The sequence below is a fragment of the Ovis canadensis genome, chromosome 3 (assembly GCF_042477335.2).
Source record: "Ovis canadensis isolate MfBH-ARS-UI-01 breed Bighorn chromosome 3, ARS-UI_OviCan_v2, whole genome shotgun sequence".
Taxonomy (NCBI): Eukaryota; Metazoa; Chordata; class Mammalia; order Artiodactyla; family Bovidae; genus Ovis; species Ovis canadensis.
In genome coordinates this window covers 104,397,939-104,425,637 of record NC_091247.1, presented here as the reverse complement: position 1 = coordinate 104,425,637, position 27,699 = coordinate 104,397,939, and the positions used below count along the sequence as shown (strand labels likewise).

At 57.2% G+C, this 27,699-nt stretch overlaps 1 protein-coding gene and 1 long non-coding RNA gene across 2 annotated transcripts; both read right to left on the bottom strand.

Annotated features, from left to right (window-relative positions):
- Nucleotides 1-2,178: 2,178 nt before the first annotated feature.
- On the bottom strand, nucleotides 2,179-6,586 carry LOC138435676 (uncharacterized). Its single transcript, XR_011255175.1, has 2 exons — nucleotides 5,453-6,586; nucleotides 2,179-2,892 (listed from the first exon to the last, which is right to left on the bottom strand). It is a non-coding gene; the product is annotated as an uncharacterized lncRNA (long non-coding RNA).
- A 12,953-nt stretch (nucleotides 6,587-19,539) lies between these two features.
- Nucleotides 19,540-23,958, bottom strand: ADRA2B (adrenoceptor alpha 2B). Its single transcript, XM_069583955.1, has one exon. The coding sequence runs from the start codon at nucleotides 22,733-22,735 to the stop codon at nucleotides 21,392-21,394; it is 1,344 nt and encodes a 447-aa protein (XP_069440056.1). The 5' UTR covers nucleotides 22,736-23,958; the 3' UTR covers nucleotides 19,540-21,391.
- Nucleotides 23,959-27,699: the final 3,741 nt, after the last annotated feature.

Sequence of the window (27,699 nt, the reverse complement as noted above, 5' to 3'; positions counted from 1 at the left end):
CTTCACCTCTCTGAGCTTCCTGGCGTGTATCTAACATAGTCTAACTTACAGGGTTGTGAGTATCCTGTATTCACCTCACAGGCCACACCTAGACTCGTAGTCCTTGGAAACTGGCTCTGCCACCTCCTAATCTGATTGTCCAGGATCCCGGTTGTCTCTGGGCACTTCTGTCCGTCCACTTGGCCTCTAAGTCAGCTAGTGGAAGACTGAACTTATTGTTGAGCTCCACACCGGGTCCCCTGAAAATAATGGTCATACCAGATGCTGACACCAAGCACTGGGAAATCATCCTGGACTTTGTTTCTCAGCTTAAATGTTACCCATTGGTAAGTCCCTCACCCAAATCTGCCTTCACCCCAGTCCCCTGTATTCAGACCTGGGTCAGGACCAGAGCCTGTCCGTGGCAAGGGCTCACTCTTGTTCCAGCTATGGGGGGCAGATGGGGGATGTAGAGGCAGGGCCCTGCCCTCAGTGAGCTTTCAATCAAATACAGGAAGCCCCCTATGCAACTTTTCCTCCACAGCACAGAGAAACGGGGAAGGCTCCAAGGAGGAGGTGGCATTGAGATGGGAACTTAAAAGACAAGGAGCATTTGAATCAGTGCTGGAAGGGCGTTCCAGGCCAGGGAACAGTGACTTGTCCGTTTAGTGATATTTTACGGGGCTGTTAAGTGCGGGCACCTTCTGTCCAATAACTAGGACAGAAGACTCTACTCTTATGGAGTTTACAAATTCAAGCATGATAAGTACTACGAAGAAAATAAAACAGAGGATGTGGTGGAGAGTGACAAGTCGAGAAAGAGAGAGAAGTGGCTCAGTCGTGTCCGAATCTTTGCAACCCGATGGACTGTAGCCTACCAGGGTTCTATGTCCGTGGGATTTTCCAGGCAAGAGTACTGGAGTGGGCTTCTATAACAAGACATTTGCAGAAGGTCTTAATGATAAAAAGGAGTCATGTGAAACTGAAAGGAGGGACTTCCCTGGTGGTGCAATGGTTAGGAATCTGCCTGCCAATGCAGGGGACACGGGTTCGATCCCTGGTCAGGGAACTAAGATCCCACATGGCTCAGGGCAACCAGACCTGCGCACAGCAACTACTGAAGCCTAGGCACCTTGGCGCCCGTGCTCCGCAACAAGAGAAGCCACAGCAATGAGAAGCCTGCACGCAGCAACCTAGAGAATAGCCCCCACTCTGAGACTAGGGAAAGCCCAAGCAGCAGTGAAGACCCAGCACAGCCAAAAACAAGTGTGAATAATAAATAAATAAATGTTTTTTAAAAAACTGAACCGAAGTGTATTCCAGGCAAAGGGAACAGCAAGTGTGAAGAAGACAAACCTGACTTCTTCAGGGAAAAAAATACACTTATAATCCAGTTGGCTAGACATACAGACTAACAAGATAGAACCAGGGGTCCAGCAATAAACCCATGTATCTACATCCTTTCAACAAGGGTGCCAAGAGCATTCAATGAGGAAAGAGTAGCTTTTGTTGTTTTGTGTTTTTTGGCCACCCCGTGCAGCTTGCAGGCTCTCAGTACCCTGACCAGGGAGTGAACCTAGGCCACAGCAGAGAAAGCCCAGAATCTTAACCATGAGGCCACCAGGGGACTCCTCAAGAATAATGTTTTTGACAAATGGTGTTGGGACAACTGGGTCTCCACACGCCAGAGAATGAAGGTGGTCCCTTCCCTCACAGCACAGGCAAAGATTGACCCCTAAAGGATCAAGTATCCGAACGTAAGCACTAAAACTATAAAACCCTTGGAACAAAACATAGGAGTAAATCCTCATGCCCTTGGATTTGGCAATGGATTCTAAGATATGACGTCAAAAGCACAAACAAAAAAAGGAAAAAGTAGGTGCTTCCCTGGTGGCTCAGCGGTAAAGAATTCACCTGCCAATGAGGGGGACACGGGTCTGACCCCCGATCCGAGAAGATCCCACATGCATGGAGCAATCAAGCCTGCGCACCACAGCTACTGAGTGTGCTCTAGAGCCCAGGACCCCCAACTGCAGAAGCCCTGTGCCCATGCTCTGCAGCAAGAGAAGCCACACAACGCAAACCATAAGCAGTGAGAAGCCCGCACACCACAAGTAGAGGGTAGCCCCTGCTCGGCACAGCTAGAGACAAGCCCACAAAGTGAGGAAGACCCAGCACAGCCAAAAACAAACTCTGAAGTTTTTTTAAAAGACATACATTTTTTTTAATGTATATAAAAAAGAAGAAAATAGATAAATTGGGCCTCATCAAAATTTTAAAAGTTTTGAACATCAAAGGACATGATCAAGAAAGTGAAAATAGCAAAGCCTACAGATTGGGGAAAAGTATTTGCAAATCAGATACTTAACAGACCTGAAGAGATCTGGTTTGTAGAATATATAAAGTACTTTTACCATTCAATAATAAAAAGATAATCCCACTTAAAAATGGGCAAAGGACTTGAATAGATGTTTCTTCAAAGGAGATACATAAATGGGCAGAAAGCACATTAAAAGATGCTCAGTGTCACTAGTCATTCAGTTCAGTTCAGTCCAGTCGCTCAGTCGTGTCCGACTCTCTGCGACCCCATGAATAGCAGCACGCCAGGCCTCCCTGTCCATCACCAACTCCTGGAGTTCACTCAGACTCATGTCCAAAAAGTCAGTGATGCCATCCAGCCATCTCATCCTCTGTCGTCGCCTTCTCCTCCTGCCCCCAATCGTTCCCAGCTTCAGAGTCTTTTCCAATGAGTCAACTCTTCACATGAGGTGGCCAAAGTACTGGAGTTTCAGCTTTAGCATCATTCCTTCCAAAGAATTCCCAGGGCTGATCTCCTTCAGAATGGACTGGTTGGACCTCCTTGCAGCTCAAGGGACTCTCAAGAGTCTTCTCCAACACCACAGTTCAAACGCACTAGTCATTAGAGAGATGCAAAACAAAACCGCAATAAGATACCACTTCACATCCACTAAAGAGGCCAGACTGTTTTTTTTTTGGCTGTGCTCCATGTCATGTGGGATCTTAGTTCCCCAGCCAAGGATTGAACCCATGTCCCCTGCAGTGGAAGCACAGAATCCCAACTGCTGGACTGCCAGGGAAGTCCTCAGAGTTTAAAAATTAATTAATTAATTAATTAAACAATATAATGTGTTGTTGAGGCTGCAGAGAAATTGGAACATTCACCCATCGCTGGAAAGACTGCTTTAGAAAACAGTTTGGCTTTAGAAAATAGCTGCTTTAGAAAACAGTTTGGCACCTTCTCAAAAATCTATACATAGGACTTCCTGGTGGCCCCAGTGCCTAAGACTCCGAGTTCCCAAAGCAGCTGGGTTTGATCCTTGGTCAGGGAACTAGATCCCATATGCCACAACTAAGACCCAGCCTAGCCAAAAAATTAATTAATTAAAATAAACTTTTAAAACACAGAAGGAGTGTTTGGATGATGAGCCCCAGGCCCAGAGAGGGGGAGGGATGCGTCCTGCTCATGTGGCAGGAAAGCAAGACAGAAGTGAGGTCCTGGTCCCCCAGCCCCGGCTCACACCAGCTGTAGACTGCTCCCACAAGGCATCCTGATCCCACAGGATCCTTAAAAGTCCTTGACAGTCACACAAGAGGGCTGGAGGGTCATTCCAAGACCTGAAGAATCTGGCATCCACATGGGGGTTGGTAAAGCTTCTCCATCCTCCTCGAGAGGAAGGCAGGCAGGCCAGTGCTCAGCATGGACCTGGCTCGTTGTGGGGCCTGTAAACAGCATGTCAGGACCGGTGGAGCGAGCCCTGAGGTGTCTAAGGAAATTGGGAAAAGACGGGGCCCACGCTTCATCACGCTGTGTGTTCTAGCCGGAGCTGAGAAGAGCCTCTGGATTCTGAAGAATGAGCATCTTTCCTCAGAGGCGCAGAAAAGGCGGGCAGGAGGGCTTCCTCAGTGGTCCGGTGGTTGAGAATCTCCCCGCCAATGCAGGGGACGTGAGTTCCGTCCCTGGTCCGGGAAGATCCCACGTGCTGAGGAGCAGCTGGGCCTGGGAGCCACCGCTCCTGAGCCCGCACTCTCGAGCCCATGCTCGGCAACGAGAGCAGTTACCGCAATGAGAAGCTCGCCCAGCGCCAAGAAGAGCAGCCCCACTCGCCACAACTAGAGAAAGCCCGCTCGCAGCCACAACAACGCAGTGCAGCCAAAGAGTAAAGAAGTAAATAAATCTTTGGTGGGGCTGGGGGGTGGGGAAGGAAAGACAAGGCAGGGCCAGAGGCGGGGAAGAGGGGCAGGGGAGGGAAAGGCACTCCCACCTTGCCAGGCCCTCCTTGGGGTTGACAGCCAGGTGGCAGCCACTCTCTACCCAACCATCCCACCAAGCCCTGGGCCTGCTGAAAACACTGTGGGCTCTTAGGCCTACAAGCCAGGAGAACAGAGCAGGAGGGCGGGGACGGGAAGGGGGGACCTGGAGCTCTGGTCCCCGCCTTCCCTCGAAGCCTCTTCCCCTGGCCTGGAAGAGGTCCTGTCCACCCATGAGTCTCAGCTGTTAAAAATAACCCACCTCTCCATCATCCCGACAGCCGCGCTGCTCGGGGACAGTGTGTTCCAAGCCCAAGTTGCTCTCTAGGGACCAGAGTAGCAGGGCAAGAAGGGCGTGGATGTTCCTGGCCGGCCTGGGCCAGAGCGTGTGTTCTGAGGCTGGGGCCCCACAGGCTGTGACAGTTCAGTCTCCCTCAGCCCTAAGTCGGCCCTCCTGCCCCCGCAGATCCTGGGGCTTGGGGCCCTGGGAGGCTTGGGCTGCTCATGCTGAGCTCTAGCTGCCCTGGAGGCCCACAGGGAGCTACGGGATCAGGGGCCTCTCCTGGTGACCTGGAACTTTCTCCTCACTTACATGGAACCCCACAAAGAAGAAGACACCGTGGTCGTCGGCCACAATACAGCTTCCTGCTCTGATTCCCAAGAAAACACCCCTGGGTGGGCCTGGGGTGGGGCTATCCTGGGGGTCAGGGAGGAGAGAGAGGGAGCTGGTGCATGTGCAGCTGTGCCCTTGCCCCTCAGATGCAGCCCTCTCTCTGCTGTGGCCCCCTCCCCACAGGAGAGGAAGAGGGCAACAAGAGCTCTCAGAGGTAAGAGCCCAGCGTCTGGAGGCAGAAAGGCCGGTGTTCAAATTCTGCTCCCCACCCCTGACAGCTGTGACCTTAAGAAAGGTGCTCGACCTCTCTGTGTCCCAAGCTTCTCATTGGTAAAATAGATGCTCGTTTTCCCAACTTGTAGGGTTGCAAGAGCTAAAGGAGTTCCAAATGCTGCTCAATGCATAGTGTCCAACATCTAGTGAGCGCTCAGCCACAAGGACCCCTCTCAGAGCGCCGTGGTTAAGAACATCAGCTCTGGAATGGAACTTCAGCTCCTGTCTCCTCTACTGACCAGTTGTGTGGCGTCAAACAAGTTGCTTAACCTCTGACCTTTCATTTCCTGGCCTGTAAAAGGGAAGAAAACCACTTACCTCCTGGAACTCTTGCAAGGCTTCTTGGGTGGATGCCCTAAGGATGGTGCTGAGCACGTAGTGAACATTCAGTAAGTGAGCGAGGCCCCTGGGAGAGAAACCAGAGAGGAACAGGCCCAAGGCAGGGGGTGGGGGTGAAGGAGGAAAGACAGCCCCTTGGGCCCACAGTTCTGCAGGAGCCATTGGAGGTCTTCCTGACCGCACACTAAATGGACTGGAGGCTCTGGGGGTCTGCATACCCTGGGCTCACCTCCCTGCGGACCAGGGAGCCCCCGCAGGCTACCTGAGGCCCCCGCACAGCAGACCCATTCCAGCCACCTTCATGCTACCCTGCTGCACCCAAGGGTGGGAGAGGAGGAGGGAGACAGACACAGAGGGGAATTAAGAGACTCGGGATCCAGGGAAAAGCGAAGAGAAGGGGAGAAAGGAGGAGAGGTGAGAAAGAACGAGGGAAGGGAGGAGGAGGAATGAGACCCAGCATGAGACAGAGAAGACAGAGGCACAGAGGAATCCTGCAAATGTGGAAACCAGGAGTGACCGCTGCAAAAGGCCCAAATAGAAGGAGAGCGCTGAGAGGGAGAGGGCCAGCTGGGCGACTCTGAGGCGGGGCTGGAGGCAGCCTGACTCCCCTGCAGACAGGCTTTACCTAGAGATGGATACGCTGTCATGACGACAGAGTAGCATTTAGGGCAATTAGTGGTGAATAGCAGACGGAAGCGGGAACAGCCCGGGCTGGTGCTGCAGCCCAGGGAAGAGGGGTCTTGGAGGCAGCCCCAGGCCCCCATCAGCCCCTATCCCATCCCAGACCCTCATCCCAGCCTCCAGGCCCCCATCAGCCCCTATCCCATCCCAGACCCTCATCCCAGCCTCAGCTGAGCCGGGATCTTTAAAGTCCAAGAGTCTTCCCAGGGCAAAATTCCAAACCACATCCCCCTCCCCAGGCCCTGCCTCCTCTCCATCCCTCCTGGCCTGACAGCAAACTCAGGCACAGTTTCTGCGGCAGCATCAACGCAACTTAACTCTCCGCAACCCTCTGAGCAAGGCACAGCGCGGGCTTCATCTTAGAGATGGCAGTACAAGAGTCAGAGAAGTTGAGTAACTTTTCTGGGGTCACACAGCAAATAAGCTGGTGTCTGAAGGCCACTCTGGGATGATTCCCGGGACCTGGGCAGGCCTAGAGATGGACCATCGGTGAACATGTCACCCTCCAGCCTCCGCCGGAAAAGGTCCGAGACAGCATTCGTGGATGAGAAGAAAGCGAGGGACAAGATATTGAATGCACTGGTTCTCTACAGACACCGTCCCATTCCGTCTCAGAATAATTCTATTTTAGAGAAAACAGGCTGAGAGAAGTGGCTTCCCCAAGACCCCACTTGGCCAGGAGCAGATGCCAGCCCCAGCCCGTGATGACGCCCCACTCCTGGGCTGGTCCAGGCCTGGTTTGAAAGTGAAAGTCGCTCAGTCGTGTCTGATCTTTGCAACCCCATGGACTATACAGCCCATGGAACTCTCCAGGCCGGAATACTGGAGTGGGTAGCCTTTCCCTTCTCCAGGGCCTCTTCCCAACCCAGGGATCAAACCCAGGTCTCCCTCATTGCAGCCGGATTCTTTACCAGCTGAGCCACAAGGGAAGCCCAAGAATACTGGAGTGGGTAGCCTACCCCTTCTCCAGGAGATCTTCCTGACCCAGGAATCGAACCGGGGTCTCCTGCATTGCAGGTGAATTCTTTATCAACTGAGCTATCAGGGAGCAAGTGGCAAAGCAGCTCTCTGGACTCCGCAGGATTTCAGGAATTTAGGGGCTTCTGCAGGGTGATGGCAGGGCCTGGGCTCTGTTTCCTGGGGGTCCCGAGTCTAGGTAAGTAAGTAAGTAAGTAAGTAAAGTCGCTCAGTTGTGTCCTACTCTTTGCGACCCCATAGACTGTAGCCTATCAGGCATCTCCCTCCATGGGATTCTCCAAGCAAGAGTACTGGAGTGGGTTGCCATTTCCTTCTCCAGGGGATCTTCCCGACCCAGGGATCGAACCCGGGTCTCCCGTATTCCAGGCAGACGCTTTAACCTCTGAGCCACCAGGAAGCCCGAGTCTAGGGGCTTGGGGAATTCAGAGGCCAAGGCTCCCATCTGATTCCCCGCCATCGCTGGCAGCCCCCGTTACAAGGCCTGAGTGTCCACAGCTGCTCTCTGTTTCCATCCACCGGGCTGTTGGCCTCACATCCACAGAGCCTGCAGGCCGACCTCCACTCCAAGGCCACCAGGCCGAGGGGTGCTGGGCCATGTGGCGTGCCTGAGCGAGCGGGCAGCCAGGAAGTGCATGCTTGGCCTCTGCGGGAGGGCACGTTTGTTAGTAATCCCAGTCTCTGGGAGGATGAGGTTCTGGCCTTTCACAGGCCTTCAGAGCTCGGCCTGCCTGGCGCCAGGGTGAGAGTAGGGCCCTCTTAGCACTGTCCTGGCCCACTCTGAGGGCAGTTCCAGGACTCCAGCATCTCCCTGAAACTGCCACAGAACCCGGAAAGGCTCGCCAGGGCCGAGACCTGATCCAGCTGGAAGGGGAGAAAGCTAAGGGGCTGGGGGCTCCCAAAGCGCTTCTCACTGGGGTGTGGAGCTAGCGGAGGGATGGGAGGATTGTGTGTGTGTGTGTCTGTGTCTGCACGTGTGTGCATGTGCGTGTGTGCGTGTATTTGCATGTGTGGGTGTGCGTGTGCACGCACGTGTGTGGCACATGTGTGCATGCATGTATTTGCGTGTGTGCATGTGTGTATGTGTGCGTGTGCAAGAAAGCTCACTAATGGAATGGACTACAGTTGGTGGGGCGGGGCTGAAGATTTTAAGACTTTCTAGAGAATTTATCAACTGACTTGACAAAACAAGGGGAAAGAAGAGGAAGAGGAGATAGAATCAAGGGGCTGATGTCCCTGCACGGGGCCCCTCCTGGAAGCCGCCTGTCAGTTTGGGCCTCCCCTCAGTGCCTCCTCTCCATGCAGGCTGGCCCCTGCGGCTGCCAGTAGCACAGGGCCTGAACCAGCCCTCCCGAGGGGCTCACAGCCCCCTCACACAGTGATGAGGTGGGGTGGAGGATAGGTGAACAGCCAAAGGCCCCCAGAAGAACAAGAGTGTCCCAGCGCGGAGCTGCCCGGGCACGTGATCTCTGCATCGCCAGGTTTCAGGCCAGTGGAGGACACTTCCAAGTGGGAATGAGAGAGAAGAGGAGGGGGTGCACTGGTCACAGGGAAGACTAGGGAAGTGGGCGCGCTAAGGGAGAGGCCAGGAGCTCTGGGAAGAGCCGGAGGGGGGGCTGCGTCTTCTGAGCCCCTGCCCCAGGCCAGAGGTCAGGACATGAGGGGCTGCATCCATGTGGCTCAGATGAGCTCTGCATCCATGATGATCGGTGGGCTCTGCACTGGCCTCACCCCTGAGCCGAGGGGCAGAAGGCGCCGGGCTCACCAGGTGACCCCTAGGCATCTGCAAAGCTGCCCCCAACCTCCAGAGTGCAGGGCACGGGGGAGTATGTGTCACTGGCAAGCCAAGCCCTTGAGGGTACGGAAGCCCGATGGGTGGGGTGTCACGTGAGCCCTGATGACTTGCGGCGTGGCTGGTGTCCGCCTCCTCTCACAGTTCCGCACACCCCACTGGCCCCTCCCCACTGCCTGCCCTTCCTCTAAGGACATCCGGGTCATGGCTGGGCCAGGTTTGAGCTGAAGCCCCTCAGCCCCGCAGAGAGCCGTGACGTGAGTTCAGGAGACCGGGCTCTGACCGCAGATCCAGGCACCACCAGCCGTGGGACAAGTCCTGAAACCGCAGGGCCCAGTTTCTGCACCTGGGATGGAGGGCAGAGAGGAGACTAATGCTCCCGGGATCATGCTCTTCTTCCAAACAGGGGCTTGGTAACCTGGTCCCCTTTTCCTCCAACTACATGGTCCCAACCCCTGTTCTCCACTGCATGCTTGCATGCCAAGTCACTTGAGTCGTGTCTGACTCTTTGTGACCCTATGGACTGTGGCCCAGCAGGCTCCTCTGTCCATGGGATTCTCCAGGCAAGAACACTGGAGTGGGTTGCCATGCCCTCTTCCAGGGGATCTTCCCGACTCAGGGATCGAACCCCCGGTCTCATTCATCTCCTGCATTGGCAGGTAGGTCCTTTACTACTAGAGTCTCCAGTGACAGGGTCTCAAAGGAATGCATGGGAAGTGAGATGCTGGGCTGGTAGCCAGGGGTCTGGGGACACCCACAGGTCCGCAGAGACCAGCGCCCCTCACCCAGACCCTGGGAGGGAGCTGTGGCCTGAGAGACTCTAGACCAGAGAAGAAAATAAACAAACCAGTTCATGGGAGGCCTCCAGCTGCGGCTGCAACTCGGCCCCTTTCCTCCTCCCTCCCCCTCCTCCTCCTGACACTCATCTCTTCCCCACTTCCTGGAGCCAGGAGACCCTGACATCCCGATTTATTTTTAGTCTGCTGCCTCTGGAGCAGGGCTGCTGGCCCCAGACCTCACCCTGCCCTGCCCTCTGCCCCTAGGGAGAGGCAGCCTGGGGCCAAAAGGCATCTCAGAACGTGGGGGAGAGCACACCCGAGCCACAGTAAGGCTCACAGCCCTCCCCTCCGCCCTCTCCTGCCTGAGACTCCAGCCACCAGACTCCAGCAGGCCTGCCCCAGCTTCCCGCCCCCAGCCAGCCCCAGCCCTGCTGCGCCCCTACCCTCAGTGCTCTGGGACTTTGTGCTGGAAGCCCCTCCTCCACCGTGGCACAACTCAGCACCAGGGTTCAGGCTGGTGCTTGTGGAATCCTAGCCCAAGGCCACAGACGGGAGCTCAGAGTCAAGGTCACCTCTGAAGTTGTCTGAGCCCCTTTGTAACCGTTGCTAAAAGCCCCCCTGATTGTCACTAGCTAACTTCCTCACCCCCAATTAGGCAAAAATGCCCACCTGGTACTCATCCTATAGCGTCCCAGCCAATTGCTTAATGCTACCATTCCGTAGGCATTTTCTTTGCCTTGAGGCTATAGAAATCGGTTACTAGCCCACAAAAAGGCTCTCCCTGGAGCCGGCCTGCTGTTCTAACAGTGTCTCATCTGCTTTCCCTGATCTGTCAGGAGGTCAGCAAACTGTGTTCGCAGCACCCACATTATCTCTGCTTTTTGTTTTTAATAAACTCACTCCCTTCTGAAATGCTCTGCTAAGTCTTATCAGTCGTGTCCGACTCTGTGCGACCCCATAGACGGAAGCCCACCAGGCTCCTCTGTCCCTGGAATTCTCCAGGCAAGAACACTGGTGAAGCGAAAGTCGCTCAGTCGTGTCCGACCCTTTGCGACCCCATGGACTGTATAGACCATGGAATTCTCCAGACCAGAATACTGGAGTGGGTAGCCATTCCCTCCTCCAATGCATGAAAGTGAAAAGTGAAAGTGAAGTCGCTCAGTTGTGTCCGACTCTTAGCGACCCCATGGACTGTAGCCCACCAGGCTCCTCCATCCATGGGATTTCCCAGGCAAGAGTACTGGAGTGGGGTGCCATTGCCTTCTCCCCTGAAATGCTCTGGGTCTGGAAATTCTTTTCCAATCTGTGCTCGGACTACCTCGTCAGTGTTGGCTCTCTCTGTAGCCCTTTAAACGGGTCACAGAGCTTGGCACACTGAAAAGGCAAGACAGGAGGGGACCCAGATGTCCAGGCAGGTTCAGCACAAGGCCCTCCAAACTGCTTATCCCAGACCAGCCAGCCATCCCAATACGGCAGCCAAGATGGGCGTGGGGGCAGCAGACATCACTGGGGGCCACCACTGCCCATCTCCATCATCCCAGCAATTCCCTTCCACCCGAAACGTCCACGCTCCACTCTGCCAAGCTAAAGCTGTGCAGTCGGGGGGACTCACAGCCCGCCCTCTGGGCTCCCCAAAGATGATTCAGCCAACAGCCCACATCTGCCTACTCTTCCTCCCTCCCTGGGAGGAGTTCAAATAGCTGTGACTTCCTCCGCCTCACCACACCTCCAGGGACACATTAGTGCCCTCGGGACTGGCGTCGGGGCAGCTGACTGCAATCCCTTATGTTTTCGCTCTTTGCCAGGCACCGTCAGCCCTGGGCTGCACCGTGAGCAAAGCAGATGAATATCCCGGCCCTCTCAGAGCTTACAATCCAGGAGAGGACAATGGTAAGGAGCAGATAGGCAGGTTGAATCATCAGTATGATAGCTGGAGATACATGCTGAGGAAAAACCTTACAGCAGAGAAGGGAGGTGAGTGCATGGCTGGGAAAGAGGCGGGGCAGGTGCAGTGAGTAATAACGGTCAGGGATGGATTGCGACTGCTGGGCTGGCCCCGCTGCTGTGGAGCACTGTACAAGTGAAGGGACATGAAACTCAAATTCCTCTCCTGGAGCAGAGGGAGCAACAAGTCTGCTCAGACCAGGTGCTCAGACTCACAAGCAGCATAACAGGCCATTCAGCTGTGGGGACTGGGTGGCTCTTGAACCATCCTTACCTTGCTTTGCACACTCTGAGAGAATAAGACCTCCAAGGCGCCCCAGCATCCCTTTCCCACTCCTACCGCTCTGCTCCAGCCCAGGTCGCAGTGTGAAGCCCAGAGAATTCCCTGGAAGTCCAGTGCTTAGGACTCTGAGCTTTCATTGCTGAGGGACCCCATTCAATCCCTGGTGGGGGAACTTCTATCCCACAAGCCACATGGGACAGCAAAAAAGAAAAGTGTGATAGTCCAGGAAAAGTCCCGTTCTCACCCAATTCCCACCATGATGTTTAGCCTCAATCCTGGAAATCTGCTCCCAGACGCCCCCCTCTGCTGGAAACTGTGTTTCCATATGCAGTTTTCTCAGAATCTCTGGGGTCCTCCTGGGATCTGCTGACCTCTGGGTGCCCCGATTGCAGCAGCAGTGCCAGGACCCTAGACGTCTCCAAAGATGGCTCCCTTTCTCATCTCAGTAGCTCCCCTCACATCACGCTGGCAGCCCTTTTCCCACGCCTGCAGAGGACAAGGTCAGGGCTCCCCTTAAACCTGAGAGACAAATAGGTTTTCTCTTGTACATTAGCTGCAATCGTTTGATTATGCCTTCCTGGCACCCCCTTAAGCCTCAGCTCATAGAGTGCTGGTCTCTGTTACTAATGTCTGTCATGGGCACAGTAGTAAGGCTGTAGGCACAGGTGTGGCGTGCTGTATTTGACATTTGCCAAAGAACATTTCCCTCTTAGCTACACACTAGAGAAAGCCTGGCAGAAGCTCATGGAAGCATGGGGTGAGGGAAGGTGGGTAGAGGAGATTCCGTGAGCAGGATAAGGCCATTTTCCAGGGCAGAGTCCACCCTCCTTCTATCAGGCCACTGAACAGTGAGTCAGGGCACACTTGGGGGCCAGCAGCTTCAGCCAGCTCACCTTGGAGAAGACCCAGGCTTCCAGAGGGGTCATCATAACGACTCTGCCATTCACAGTGCCCACTCTGCCCTCTTGCTCTCTATCAGAACATTTCATGCATCATCTCTTCATCGCAACACACCTTCCCATCTTAAGGAAGTTAGCATTATCCCATTTAAAAAATGAGGCAATTGATGCTCAGAGAGGTTTTACACTTTGTCTGAGGCCACATAACCAGCAGAAGATGGAGCCAGGTTTGACTGCAAATCCAAGAGCTGCTTTCGTGCTGCCCTGGGATAAACCAGGCAGGCCCTCTCCCTGCCTGTACCCCTCTGCCCTGCTGCCCCTGGGGTCACCCGGGAGGCCCTCTCCCTGCCTGTACCCCTCTGCCCTGCTGCCCCTGGGGTCACCCGGGAGGCCCTCTCCCTGCCTGTGCCCCCTCTGCCTTGCTGCCCCTGGGGTCACCCGGGAGGCCCTCTCCCTGCCTGTGCCCCCTCTGCCCTGCCACGTTAGCTTGTCCCCACTCTGGGACAGGGCCCTGCCACCACCTCCCAGGATGCCCCAGTGCTTCCCCAGCTCCACAGGACAGTTCTCTGCCTGTAACTCAGCCAAGCCCAGGATGGAATCTTCCAAGAGAATTTCTCTAGGAAACTATGGGAAAAACATAACAAATCAAAGCAGAAAAATTAAACATCCAATCAGAGATGCATTCCCGGAGCACAGGGTTCTCAGCCTTAGGTGACCAAGGCCAAGGCTGTCCCAAATTGCTGGGAAAACAAATGTTTCTGTGTGCTGTCTCCATGCCGCACTGTGCTATTAGGCGAGGGTTGGGCATCAAGGAAGGTGAGTCCCTGCCCTCGCCCAGGAGGCCTGCAGGCACGTGTGCCCATGGCAGGGCTTACTTAAGAACCATATCTTGTCCTTGTATCATTCTGGGCCGTGACCCCGTGGGAGCCTGTTTTCCCCGGGAGCCCCATCCTTTGCCAACCCCTGCTGGAGGACCTGGGCTCACTTCCTCCTCTGTGACCCCCAACCCCCAGCTCAAGCCCCCTTCCAGCCTTACTTTAGACATGGTGTCAGGCGCAGGCTTGCTGCTGCCACCCCCAGGCACATGCCCACCCCCTCCCTTGTCCCACCAGCCCCCAGCCTGCCTTGAGGGAGCGTCCTTCAAGATGGCCCTTCTGAGGTTCATGCCACCTAGATTTCCCTGGAACGCTGGTGTCACAAGCAGGCCAGGGGAAGTGACTGAGGGTCATTACTTGAGCCTCGGCTGGGGAGGAGATGGTGGCCCTAAACGCCAGCAGAGGAGGAAGCCTGATGGGGGGCCGGGGGGGCTGCTTCCTGAATGACAGACAGGGGTGAGGTGGGGGCGGGAACCTGCTGACTCAGTCCCCTCTCCTCTCTGTGCCCCGTGCCCCAGGGCGTCATCTGAACCATGCTCTAGTCTGACTCCACCAGACGATGAAGCATTTGAAGCCCAGAGAGGTGAAGGGATTTGCCCAATGTCACACAGCCATTTGGCAGCCTGGCTGGGGCAAGCCTCCGGACCTGGCCGGTGCCTCCGAACCAGCCGAGGAAATGCTTCTGAGGGCTGCCAGCCCTGTGCCCACCTTAACTCCAGCAGGGGGTGAAGAGGCCACAGCTGGGATTTACGGCTCAGACAGCCTTGTCCCATGAGCAGCTGAGGACAAGGGGCGCCCAGGGAGCCTGCTATCTGTGACCACCCCGCCCACCCTCCTCCTGCCCTGGGACAGGGAGGACCAGCTTTAACCCTCACTGGCCCGAGTGTCCAGGGACTCCAAGCGACAGGATCAGCCAGCCTCCCACGCTCCCTCCCTCCCAGCTGCAGCTGGGCTGGGGTGGGAACAGGGACGACTCAGGGACAGCCGGGCTCCCCACAGCCTGTGTGGCCCAGCCCTTTCCCTCTTGAAGCAGCCCAGGGCCCCTGCCATTTGGAGGTACTGGCATTGCATCCGATCCCTGGCTGCACTAAGATCGGAGAGTTCCCCACGCACCCCCCCACTCCCCCACCCTGCCCGACTCCAGAAGGGGCATGCCCCCTCCCCAGGGAACTCAAGAGGTCAGGACCTTTGCACACTTGGTTGGAGCCCAGCGCCTTCCCTGCCTGCGGGGGAGCCCAGGGGCCCCAGAGGGCTGTAGAAATAGCCAGAAATAGCTCCAACTCGCCAGGGAGGGAGGCTCTGTTTTTGGTCCCCAACGCATCTGGTCCCCGTGCCATCGATGGTCCATGGAGCCTGCGAGCCCCAGGAAGAGCCAGGCCTGTCCGCAAAGGCAAGGCAGGAGTCAGAGGGTCAGTGTCAGACAGAGGGGAGACCGAGAGAGGGTGGAGAAAACCCCCGAGGGCCCAGAGGTGGGAAGAGCCAGAGAAGGGGAAAGAGGGGAGAGAGAGGAGGGAGCAGGGCAGATCCCCAGGGGTAGAGGGTGGGTATCGCCAGGGGTGTGCCTCACCCTTTGAGATCACTGTTATCAGTAAAAGGTCACAAGGTCAAGCCAAAGGCAAGAGCCTTTGGCCAAAGGCCAGGCGAGGGTGTGAGAAGATCAGAGGCAGTGAGCCCTGGGGAGGGTGCAAGCTGACATCCAAGACTCCTCAAGCCCTGGCCTTCTGACAACCACCATCCCCACACGCCACTGCCGGACGGAAGAAGGAGCGGATACGGATGCAAGAGCTCGAAGAATCTAATTTTAGCTGAGTGCTCCCTGCTCCCCTGCCAACAGCCAGCAGAGCCTGGAAGGGTGGGGACCTCCCGCTCCCTGCCCAGTGCCAGCAGCAGGGAGGCTCCCCCCAAAGCCATGGGGTCTCTGCGGGTGAGACCCTCCAACTTACACAAGGCAGGGGCTTTGCTGGGCTGGGGGCCACAGGGTCTGCTCCCCGGGCTTGAGGAGGTGGGCACTAGGCCAGTGAGTGCCGCAGTTGAGGTTAGATTGGGTGGATTTGTGTCCTGTTCTGGGTGATCTCAAAGAAGGTCCTCAACCTTCCTCGGCCTCAGTTTCCTCGGCTATAAAATGGGTACGCCAATCTCTCCAATCTCAGATGACACGCCAGGCACTGGCTCTAATGACTCACAGCAATCGCTACTCCTCTCACCACTGCCCAGCTGATTCCAGAGCCGGTCTGCATCTGCACTGAGGTACAAAGATGAGGAAAACTGTCCTAAGCTGCCCAGGATGTCGGTTCTAAGAACAACTGATTAACTCCAGGAATCTCTATGTCTGGACTTTCGTGGGAGCTGGGGTGGGAGTGGGGCAGAGGTGAATCCTCAAGCTAGGGGTGATCCCTCATGGGCAAACAGGTTCATCAAGGCCCCGAGAGGGACCCAGCCCTGCCCAGGAACAGATGGAGGGATGACAGCCGAAGGAGGGTATGACCCTGGCCTCTGTACCACCTCCTCCCCGGGATTTTCGCTGGCATGGAAATCCCACGACAGTCCTGCCCCCCACAGCAACCAGGGCCTCTGTGCAGAACTCCCAGCCTGCGCAGGGGACATGAAAGGGCCTGGTGTCAACCCCAGCTGGGCAGATGCCTCCTGAGGCGGAAGCAACCTCATTAGCAAGTCGCATGTCCCCTTCCTGGAAGACCCACCCCCTCCACCAAAACACACGCGGAGATCAGACGGAGGACAGGGAGGGGCAAGGGCCTGATGGACCCATGAGCCTCCCTCCACCTACAGTCTTGCTGGCAGGGCAGCAGTGCCCTCATGCCATGGGTACCTTCTAAGCTGGTGGATCTGAAGTGCTTCCTGCAACAATGCTCCAGCGAGGAATTCCCAGCACCCTGGCTTTCTCAGTAGCTGGCCTAAGGCAGGGGTTGTGTCTAAACTCTGTTTCAGGGTTATTCTTTGTGACCTCAGGACCCAGATTCCCACAGAGTGGATGCAGATGAGGGGAGGGGTCTTCCTAAGCCCTCCCCCCGCTGTGCCTTCTCCATCTTCTCTGTCAGTGTCTCCCTTTGGTCAGAGAAATTTCTTTTTAATTTATTCATTTGGCTGCACTAAGTCTTAGCTGCAGCGGGATCTTTGATCTTTGTTGAGGCATGCAGGGTCTTTGGTTGCAGCATGCAAACTCTGAGTTGCAGCATGTGGGTCCCTGTCCAGGGCTGGAACCTGGACCCCTGCATTGGGAGTGCAGAGTCTTAGCCACTGGACCACGAAGGGAGGAGTCCCGGAGACATCCTAAGGAAAGGGGCTTCCAGAAGGTGGAAGTGCCCGGCCAAGATGGCTCACCCGCTTGCCTGCTGTCCCCTCCCTCACCTCCAGGCCATTCACCAAGAGTGCTCCTGGGAGGAGAAGGGCTGCACCCCACCCCCATATCTCTGCTGGTCTGAGCTCAGCTCATTGAGCCACTAACCCTCAGATGAAATCTGAGGGCTCAGGGTGAAATCAAAAGTAGGTGCTGCTCACACAGAGCAGCAGGAACAGGGCGTGAGAGGAGGAGAGGGCCAGGGTGGGAGCCAGGGGTCCTGGGATCCAGCTCCAGCTGCACAAGCCTAGCACAGGACCTGTCAGACAGAGGACTGTCAGCAGACGTGTCCTGAATGTGGACCTTTTATTCCTGTGTCTGGACGCAATCCCTTCAGTGTGAAGCTGTGGTGTGGTGGGCACAGAGTCAGACCGCCTGGGTTCAACGCCTGGCTCTCCCGCTGTGTGACTATGGTGCTGGGGGATGAGGGCGAAGGCTCCAACCCAGTCATCTCTCTCTGGGCTTCCGTCTCTTCGGGACTGGACTGAGCTGTCAGGAGCGGAAAAGCTGTGACACACACTATCGCTCATTCATTCCCTGGCAGTGACAGACACGAGCAGTGGGTCACAGCGCCACCACTAACTGAATCGAGCCAGATGCAGCCTCAGCATCCCCTGACACCCAGCAGCAGCTGGGTGACCTTGACTCCCAGTTTCCTCTTCTGTAAAATGACCACACCCAGCTACATTATGAGGATTAAACAAGATAATATATCCGTATGGGACTGCCAGCAGTCGGGCTCTAGCAGCGGTCTTTTTCTGCCATCGTTTCCAGAGACTAGACCAGATCTTCTTCCAGAACAGCAAGGAACAGTGTGGTCCAGAAGAAAGAGCTTGGGCCTGGATGACCTCAGGCAAGCCATCTTACCTTTCTAAGACTCAGTTTCCCCAGAATAAGATGGGCTGATACCTACCTTATAGGATGAGCATAAGGATGAAACGAGTTGATCAGACAAAGACACCAGAAAGGCCATGAGCTCAGTGAATGGGAAGAGGTGAGCTGCCTGGTGGCTCTCAGGATAAAGAGCCTGCCTTCCAATCCAGGAGACATAAGAGGCGCAGCTTTGATCTCTGGGTTGGGAAGATCCCCTGGAGGAGGGCCTGGCAACCCACTTCAGTATTCTTGCCTGGAGAATTCTGTGGACAGAGGAGCCTGGTGGGCTACAGTCCATAGGGTCACACAGAGTCGGACACAATTAAAGCAACTTAGCATGCACGCAAACATGAGCTACCTTGATCTGCCCTCATCTGGCTGAGGCTTTTAGGGGTGGGTATACAGGCTGGTGTGAGGTGATGGGAGCTCTTCAAGGCAGGGCGTGGCTTCCTTGTAAAGTCTCCCTTGAAGCCCCATTGAAGTCCACCAGTGATGATGAATGCATTAGAGTCTCAGGTTGTTGCCCCTCCTCCGCCGGCAGAAGCCACGGTTCCACTGAAGTGTGAAAGCTTGGTTGCGAAGTGTGAAAGCCTCCCCCCACCAGATCTGCATCCTCCCCTCCCAGGCCTCATCCTTCCCTGGGGTCTGCCATTGGTACCCCTGCCCTCTGCCAACTGCTACTATTAATACAACCAGCCTGCTTCCTGGCCTCCCCTGCCAACAGAACCTGGCCAACCTAGTTCAGGTCCCAGAGACTGCCTTCTCTGAGGCGACAGGAAGCCTGCTGGACTCAACTCCTGACCCAACTCATGGAGTAACTTGGGGCCTCAGAAGCTTCACCTGGAAAGTGGGGAGACAGACAGGAGCCATCTGCAGGCCTTCCAGCTCTGAATCTTCATGCCGAAGAGCCTGACGTAAAGCAGATCCGTCCCAATCTCCTGCCCCTCCCTGAAGTCATTGTTCTTATTGTTCAGTCTCTGTCGTGTCCAACTCTTTGTGACCCCGTGGACTGTAGCACGTCAGGCCTCCCTGTCTTTCACTGTCTCCCAGTTTGCTTAATTCACGTCCATTGAGTCGGTGATGCCATCCAATCTCATCTTCTGCCACCCTCTTCTCCTTTTGCCTTGAGTCTTTCCTTAGGCATAGGGTGAAGGTAGCAGCTTAAAACATTCCTTTGAGTGACCTTCTTTCCCTCCCTCCCTCCCTCCCCGTGTTCCTCCCATTCTGTGTGGGTGGTGCCTATCCACCTCTGTCGGCCCGCCTGTGCTGGTCTCCTGCGCAAAACACCTTCCTGTCCTCCTTCTTGGTGTACTCCTGCTCTTCACCCAAGGCCCTGCCCCAAGGTTACCTCCTCTGGAAGCTTTCCCTCCCTTCCTTCCCAGGCAGCCAGTCCCCAACTCCCCTGGCGACTCTCACCCCCACTGACTTGAAATGATGAATAAGGGAAGCAGAGTGGACAAACTCCGGCAGGTGGGTGGGGACCAGCCAGCCACACCCAGAGGAGGAAAAGGCAACTGGCCCTGGGAGGGCGCCTGTGCCGGAATCTGCTACACAAGTAGCTGAGAAAGAACTACTATCGGTCGTCTTTGGGCAATGAGGACACAGCTTGCTTATTACAAAATATCCTTTATTGATAAAATAGCTCAGACTTTAAAAAAAAATAAAAACCTGCATATCACAAGGGGACACCGGCAACAACAGCAGGGGTCCCGCGGGGGCACACGTGAGACTAGCCAGCAGATGACGCAAGTCAGCCCGTCCCCGGGCCCAGCCTTCCTGGCTCTACCCCCAGGCCAGGCCCAGCCTCACACTGAGACCAGGGAATGAGCTGGATGGCCTTCTGCCCCAGGAGCAACTCTGGTCCCCTCCGTTCTCTCCACCCCAGAAAATTCCCCCACATCCCTCCAAATCCAGCCAGGCCCATCAGTGCCTGTGCTGCTCAGCCCAGCCCCCAAGATAAGACCCTCACTGGCTTAATGGTGGAGCCAGGCATACCCACGGGGAAGGCTGGGAAACATCCTCCCAGTGCTCCCAGTTGTTCCAGGAGGGATGGGAGAGGGAACCAAGAGGGAGAGGCCCCTGGAGCCCCCTCAGTGGGGTGGAGCAACACAGCTGGGTCTGAGATGGGCAGACAGCACCCACCAGGGGCAGGGTCAGCTATGCATCACAGGGGCCCATGTAGGGCTTGGAGCCCCCCTAGGAGTCCACAGGGCCCCTACCCACCTGCTCCAGCCCCAGCACACTCTCATCTCACCCCATTCCCTTGAAGTGGGTATCTTTAGAGATCTTGGGGAAACATTCACCAGCTTGACGACAAAAGATTGCTCCCCCATTGTGGGGGAGTGGGGTCCAATCCAATGAAAACCCTCCTGGTGTTGCAGGTGAAACGTTGAGAAGTTGTCATGCAGCTAATAACTCAAATCTTTGCAGGCATAAGAACACATTCTCAAAGAAATCCTTGAACTGAAACTGTGGTTCTGTCTGCCACTCCCCACTTCCAGTTTGGGGTAGGAATTCACACCCCAGGCACAGAACAAAAGTCTACAGGAAGACAGGCAGTGGTAAACACAGAAAGGGGGCATTTTTATATCACCGAATAATCACATTTTCTGGTTCTCTAGTGCGTTACCCCATGGAGCTCAACGCTTTCAGCCATGCCTTTCAACTCCCAACGGCAAGTAGGCAGCAAGCTATTGTCACCCCAGTTTTTGCAGGGGGTGAACGCTAGTGATCAGGGCTCTCCCGTCGAGGAGGAGGCCAGGCCTCCAGACCACTCCACTGAGGCATCCACACACCCACCCGCCTTCCAGAGGGGGGTCGAGTGAGGAAAATGATACGAGACTCTGGTCTTTAAAGGAGTTACAAACCCAAAAGCAGGACGAAGGCAAAAAAGGGCCCAGAGACAGTGCCAGCCCATAAACCCCCACCCAGTGCCTCATTGGGACATGGGCACCCAACATGAATGCCTGTCATCATTTCTGCTTCTTCCTCAGCAGCAGGCCCTCCTGGAAAAAGTGCAAGGCTGGCTTCCTGCTGTTTTCCAGGGGAAGAAGAGAAAGAAAGAAAACACCGCAAGTGGTCAACCAGAAGACACGGGATTCTCAGGGGAGGGAAGCCCACCAGTGGTTGGCAGGGGTCTGTGGTTCTGGGAGGGGAGCCCAGAACATTCAGCTACGTTCAAGATGGGCCAAACCTCGTCCATTTGCCCTTGCATAGGCAGTGGGTGGAGAAGATGGCCCCCCACAGCCAAGCCAGCAAGTGTGTGTGTGTGTGTGTATGTGTGGATTAGTTGCTCAGTCATGTCCAACTGTTCGTGACCCCATGGACTGTAGCCCGCAAGGGGAGCCTTCAAATAGACCCCCTGACCCTCCCAGGGAGACCCCAGGATGAGGCTTCAGGACCAGGAAGGGACCAGAAAGCCCAGGGAGGTGGCCACCCCACACGGGCAGCAGGCTGGCGGGCTCACCAGGCCGTCTGGGTCCACTGGCGGCACAGGATCCTCCGGAAGGCACGGCGAAAGTCCTGGTTGAAGATGGTGTAGATGACGGGGTTCAGCGAGCTATTGCAGTAGCCGATCCAAAAGAAGAACTGGAAGAGGCCGTGGGGCACCTTGCAGTGCAGCGGGCAGATGGCACCCAGGCTGTAGCTGAAGAAGAATGGGAACCAGCAGAGCACGAAGACGCCGATGACCACGGCCAGCACGAAGGTGAACCTCTTCTCCCGGCTCAGCTGCGTCCGCCGCCGCCACCACTGAGCCCCCGCAGCGCCTGTGCCCCTGCCCAGGAGCACCTGGCCACGCAGGGTTGCCAGCACCCGCAAACCCTGCGGCTGCTGCAGGGGTGGGCTGCAAGCTGAGGCAGGAGACGTCGGCAAGGCCTGTGGCTCACAGCCCTCTTCTCCCTCCTCTTCTGCCTCCTCCTCCGGAGATGAACCGCAAGCCCCTTCCTTCTGACCCTGCCCTGATTTCGGGATGGCAGGCCAGCTGGGTGGCAAGGCAGGAATGCCAGGGGCTTCAGGGGTCTGCCCCTCCCCCTTCGCGGCTGGGTGAGGTTGGGAGCATCCGTTGGCCTCTCCAGGGGTGGCCAGTTGAGAGGCCAAGGTTGGCAGTTTGGCTGAGTCTGAAACTTCCCCAGGGACAGGGTGTGGCTGCTTAGACTCCCTCCCCCCAGGTCCCCCTTTGGCCCTGGGGCCTCTGCAGTGGCTGCGCTTGGCGATCAGGTAGATGCGCAGGTAGACCAGGATCATGATGAGGCAGGGCGCAAAGAAAGATCCGATGCTGGAGGCCAGAATGTACCAGGCCTCCTGGTTGAGCTTGCACTGAGGGCGGGCCAGGGGCTGGGGACCCTGGTCGCCCTTGTAGATGAGGGGTGGCAGCGAGATGACCGCTGCGATGAGCCACACGATGAGGATGATGAACTTGATGCGGCGCGGGGTGCGCTTGGAGTTGTACTCCAGGGCCCGGCTCACCGCCCAGTAGCGGTCCAGGCTGATGGCACACAGGTGCACGATGGAGGAAGTGCAGAAGAGCACGTCGAGCGCCAGGTACACCTCGCACCAGGTGCGCCAGAAGTACCAGTAGCCCAGCAGCTCGTTGGCCAGCGAGAAAGGGATGATGAGCGTGGCTACCAGGATGTCGGCGGCGGCCAGCGACACCAGGAACAGGTTCTGCGGGGCGCGCAGCGAGCGGCTGGTCAGCACAGCCAAGATGACCAGCGCGTTGCCGAAGATGGTGAAGAGGATGAGGAAGGTGATGACCGCCGCGATGGCCGCAGTGGCCTGCACCGAGTAGGGCTCCTGGTGGTCCATGGCGGGGCCGGACGCGGCCAGAGCGGGCGCTGCTCGCCCCAGCGCGCGCACAGCCGGCGACGGCGCTGTCCCACCCAGGTCGGCTGGACGAGGGGGTCGCCCCCTTGGCGGTGCTAAAGGCGCTGGAGCCCCATGGCCAGGCCGAAGGGGGTCGGGGGACGCCCCGGGGCCGGCCACGGCCCTCCTACATCCTGGTGTACCGGAGCCCGGCGCCCCTGCCGTCCGCCCCAGAGAAGTTTACCAAGTTGTCCCTCTGAGGTCCCCGCCCCGCCGGGAACCAGGGGAAAGTTGCGCCCTGACGCGGGGAGGCTGCTGGACTCACGCTGGGGCGCGGGGCCCAGGCAGGGGGTGCGCAGCCGGTTCGGAGGAGGCGCGGAGGCAGACCCGCTCCCGGAGCTCCTGTCACCCGGAGCCGCGCCTGCAGGCAGCGCGCCGCGGCCAGAGAGTAGGGAGAAGAGCAAGCGCGGCTGGAGGAGGGAGGAGACTGGAGGCGGGAGCGGGAGGAGGCAGGAAGGCGGGGCGGGACCCAGGGTGGGTGGAAGGTGCGCCTCGCTGGGGGGCGCGCGGGCCGCAGCCTCCCCGCGCCCCCGGCCTCCGCTCTGGCGCCCCTAGCCTTTTCCTCCCAGCCTCCACTCTGCGGCAGGTCAGAGAGGCCCGGCGTCTGGGATCTTCCGGACCGAGGGAAGGATGCCGGCAGAAGTGGAAGGGTCGGTGCACCAAAGGAGCCGGGACGCGGCGCTGGAGGGTCCGCGGGCACCAGGCGGGATGTGTCTCCTGCGGATTGCGCGGCTAGGGCCGGGCCCTCGGGTCTGGGGGGTGGCCGCAAGCAGATCTCTCCTCCCCGCCGCCCAAGAGCCCCAAGGAGAGGGTGGGTGGCTGTGTCGGGGCTCTGGCGCATCATAAACCACACGCGCTCCCCGGAGCCCGGAGGGCCAGAAGCCGAGCGGAGGGCATGAGGCGAGCGGGCAGACCCTTCCCCAAATGCTTTCCCGCCCCGACTGGACTCCGTCGGGCCTGCGGACCCCGAGGAGGCGCGCGTGACAAGGTAGCGAGCGCCCCCTGCCGCCGCCCGCCTGCGAGCTTGTCCTCGGCCACCGAGGACCCGAACGCGGTCGCTGAGAAGGCTCCCAAGCCTGGGGTCACGCAAGTGCTCAGAGCCTGGGATTGCCGACTTCAGCTTTCCTGTTTCTCCTGCACATGCCTCAGTTTCCCCTATTAAGGGCAAAGAGGTAAGAAAAAACCGGCCTTGAAACCAAGTCTCGGCAACACCTGAGACTCAGGCGGGGGAAGGAGGTTGAGAGGGGCGGGCGGTTTCCGGCAGTTGCAAACTCCAACCTCCTGACCAGCAGAAGAGGATGTCGCCTGGTGCAGAGTGAGAAGATCTAGTCAAAGGCGGGGTCTTTTGACACAATTTCTCAGACAGTAGAGAATCTGCCTGCAGTGCAGAAGACCCAAGATTCCATCTCGGGGTCAGGAAGATCCCCCGGAGGAGGGCATGGCAACCCACTCCAGTGTTCTTGCCTGGAGAATTCTATGGACAGAGGAATTGTTGGGCTACAGTCCATGAGGTTGCAAAGAGTCAGACATGACTGAGCAAGTAACTTTCATTTCAGAGAAAATGTAGGTTTCAGGGGCAGCTTGCAAGGAAAGAGCTGTGCAGTGACCCTCTCCCTGCTCCAGTCTTGCTGATGGCGCCCGCCCCATGCATGCTGCACACCCCTCTTGAAGTGGCCCTGGAAAGTACAGCTGAGGTAAGAAGAAACTTCCAGTTAACCACACACTCAGTCCTGTCTGACTCTGTGACCCCATGGGCTGTAGCCTGCCAGGCTCCTCTGTCCATGGGATTTCCCAGGCAAGACTGGAATGGATTGCCATTCCCTTTTCCAGAGGATCTTCCCGACCCAGGGATTGAACACAGGTCTCCTGCATTGCAGGCAGATTCTTCACCATCTGAGCCACCAGGGAAGCCCAATTAAGCGCATATCCCACCCTGACTGCCTTCTGGCCTCAAAGTGCTTCAGAAGACAAGGGCTCCCCATGCTCCCTCCTCCTACCCACACTCCCTGTGGCCACTGCAGTGCCAGCCTGGGGAGCTTCAAGGGCATTTTTTCACTGTTTCCAGAGCCTTTAATGCTATAACCCCGGCCTAGACCCAGCCCTCATATTTCTAGCCCACAGCTGTACACGGCATCCTCCCCTATAAATAAGCATCAATCTGCTTCTGAAAGTAGGGCTCCTCCAATGGACATGGCCTTGATCCAGCATGCCTGCTCCATCTTGATGGGAGCAGGGAGTGTGGCCTCAAGGTGCCCACAGTGTCTCACCCCCAGCCAGGCCTCCAACACAGGGCAAGACTGAGGGGGCTCGCCCTTGATCCTGGGCTCTCCCTGCCTCCACCAGCCTCTCTGTTAGATGCGAGTGCCCACAGCCTGGTGGGGAAGGTGCTGCCTAGGTTCAGTTAGAGAGGCAGCCAGCCTCCCTGGTCCCCTCCAAAGTCAGGTGTCGTGAATGCATTCTTCCACTTGCTGGGCTTCCACGCCAGGGTCGCCAGGGACGGGGAGGAGTCATCAGACCCTTCGCTGAGGGCGGGCAGGCAGGTGGCCACTGGAGCCTGGGAATCAGCCACTTGAGCACATTCCTGCCTGTCCCCGTGGTTCCCTGCCCCATGCTCTCTGTCCCGCGGCAGGGAACCTGGGCACTCTGGTGGCCCAAATAGGCTTCGGAAAGGACTGCTTCTCATCCTCTCCAACCACTGTCAGGCTGGGGGGCCAGCAGGTATCTCCCCAGACACTGCAACTCACAGCAGCCTTTTGTCTGCTGGCCTGTTTTCCTTGAAAGGCCAGGCCTCCAGGGCTCTGCAGAGCTGAGGCCAGGGCTCCTCAATCCCACTCTGCCCCCCCCAACCCCGTGCTGATTCTCAGCCAGGCCTTCCCTGTAGAGGCAGCTCACATCCACCTGTCCCTGGGCCCTGCTGGGTACCACCCTTGGGTGAGGACAGCCAGAAAGAACCCACAGGAGCCCACGAGGTTCAGCCAACGCCCAGGCTCTGCGTCACCCACTGCCATCCCCCAGCCCCACCCAGCCCCGAGACCAGTGGCTGGCTCTCGGGGCAGTGGGGGCTGTTATATAACTCAACTCCCCACTGCTCTCTGCCATCTCCTTCTCCCCCCCACACACCCCTTCCCCAGCTGCCTGCTCTGCGGAGCCCTTTGTGAATCAGAGCCTCAGGCCACAGTAGGGTTTCCTCCAGCCCTTCCCAAACTAGCTCTGACCTACCAGTATCATCCTGCTCCACCAGGGCTGGCAGAGCTGTCCCAGACCTGCAACCAGCCAGCAGCAGCTGCTGCCGTTACTCCCAGCTACATGTGAGGGGGAGGCGGAGGCAGTGACAGGCTCTGGCCCACCCTCCATCCCGCACCAGTCTACATGCTGGCCCCTGGATGTGCCCTGAGTGCCCACATCTCCAGTCCTTTCCAGGGACTGTTTGCTCGGCCAGAAACACCCTCCCCACCCTCTTTCTGTGCTTCGTGGAGCCCTACTCTCTTCTCAAGGACCGCTCACCCATCACCACCTCTCCTCCCTTGGTGCCACTTTCACGCCCAGAGGCCATCCCACAATGGGGTCTGCTGGCCTGTTGTACCACCTCTTTCATCAGAGCAGACATCCCTCCTCGGTCCGCAGTACCTGGCCAAGATTGTTGAAAAGTGAAGGGTAATGGCAGTAGGCATCAGCAGATGAAATACACATAAGCTTTTTTCAGACAGGTGGTACCCAAACGAAGGAACCCCCAGGGATGTCCTTGAAAAGAGGGGCCATGGTGGAAAGGTGACCTAGTAGCATCTTTTCCAAGACAGGGGAGACAGTTGTCCTATCCTGGCCGTGAGAGCACGGCAGGAGATGCACCGTGTTAGCTGAAAGCCCTGGAACCACTTCTTTAGGTCCGATAGGCAAGACTGGACCCACTGTCTCCACTGCTGCACTTCCTGCCCCGAGAGCCCATGGGGATGATTCCCAACCAGGCTGCACCCACCCCCAGCTTTCCCCAGAAGCCCCAGCCTCTCAAATCCCCAGGAACCTTACCCCCAGACCACCCTGTACCACCCAGCCTCCCGTCCTCCCCAGATCCCTGAGCCACGCCCTCTGTGGTGTCAGTCGGTCATCCTCTCTCCCTGCATCGTACCTCACCCGACTAAACCCCAACCCTGGTCAAACCTAAATCATCCACCCCGCCTTGGAAAAAGTGGCTGCTTTTTCCAGAGCAAAACGCTCACTTCATCAGCTGGCTTCGCTTTAAATTCGCGACCACAGACCTCCAGACTTTCCCAGTGTGCTCACCTCCCCACGCCTCAGAATCGGCATCCGTCTCCTGCTCCTCTTCCTGCCTGAGCCCTCCTCACAAGCTGTGGCTTTGCCTTCTACTTAAGAGAAAAGGGGAGCCACCCCGCAGGCACACAGTCCCCACACACCTGCCTCCGAGCCGCGTCTCGCCTCCTGGGGCAGGTCCTCTGCAGACACCTTGGACCTCGAGCTCTCTTGTGTAGCCAGGGGCTCTGCTCTGTTGATTGTCCCTTCACCGGCTGTTACTCCCTCCACCCTAAGGGCTAGCCCCCTTCTTAGGAAGCCCTCCACGCCCTCTGCATGCATGCGTGCGTGTGCTAAGTCACTCTGGTCATGTCCGACTCTTTTGCGACCCCATGGACTGTAGCCCACCAGGCCCCTCTGTCCGTGGGATGGATACTGGAATGGGTTGCCATGCCCTCCTCCAGGGGATCTTCCTGACCCAGGGATTGAATTCGCATCCCTTACCTCTCCTGCATTGGCAAGCAGGTTCTTCACCACAGGATCACCTGGGAAGCCCCTGCAGCCTCCACCTTCTTGTCTGCCTGGTCACTGTCTCTAGCCCCTCACGTTCCCCTTCACCCTCCACTGAGTCCACTCCTGGGCGTCATTCATGCCTCCGCATC

Coding starts and splice junctions, on each gene's coding strand:
- ADRA2B (XM_069583955.1), bottom strand. CDS start 22,735: ATGGACCACCAGGAGCCCTACTCGGTGCAGGCCACTGCGGCCATCGCG.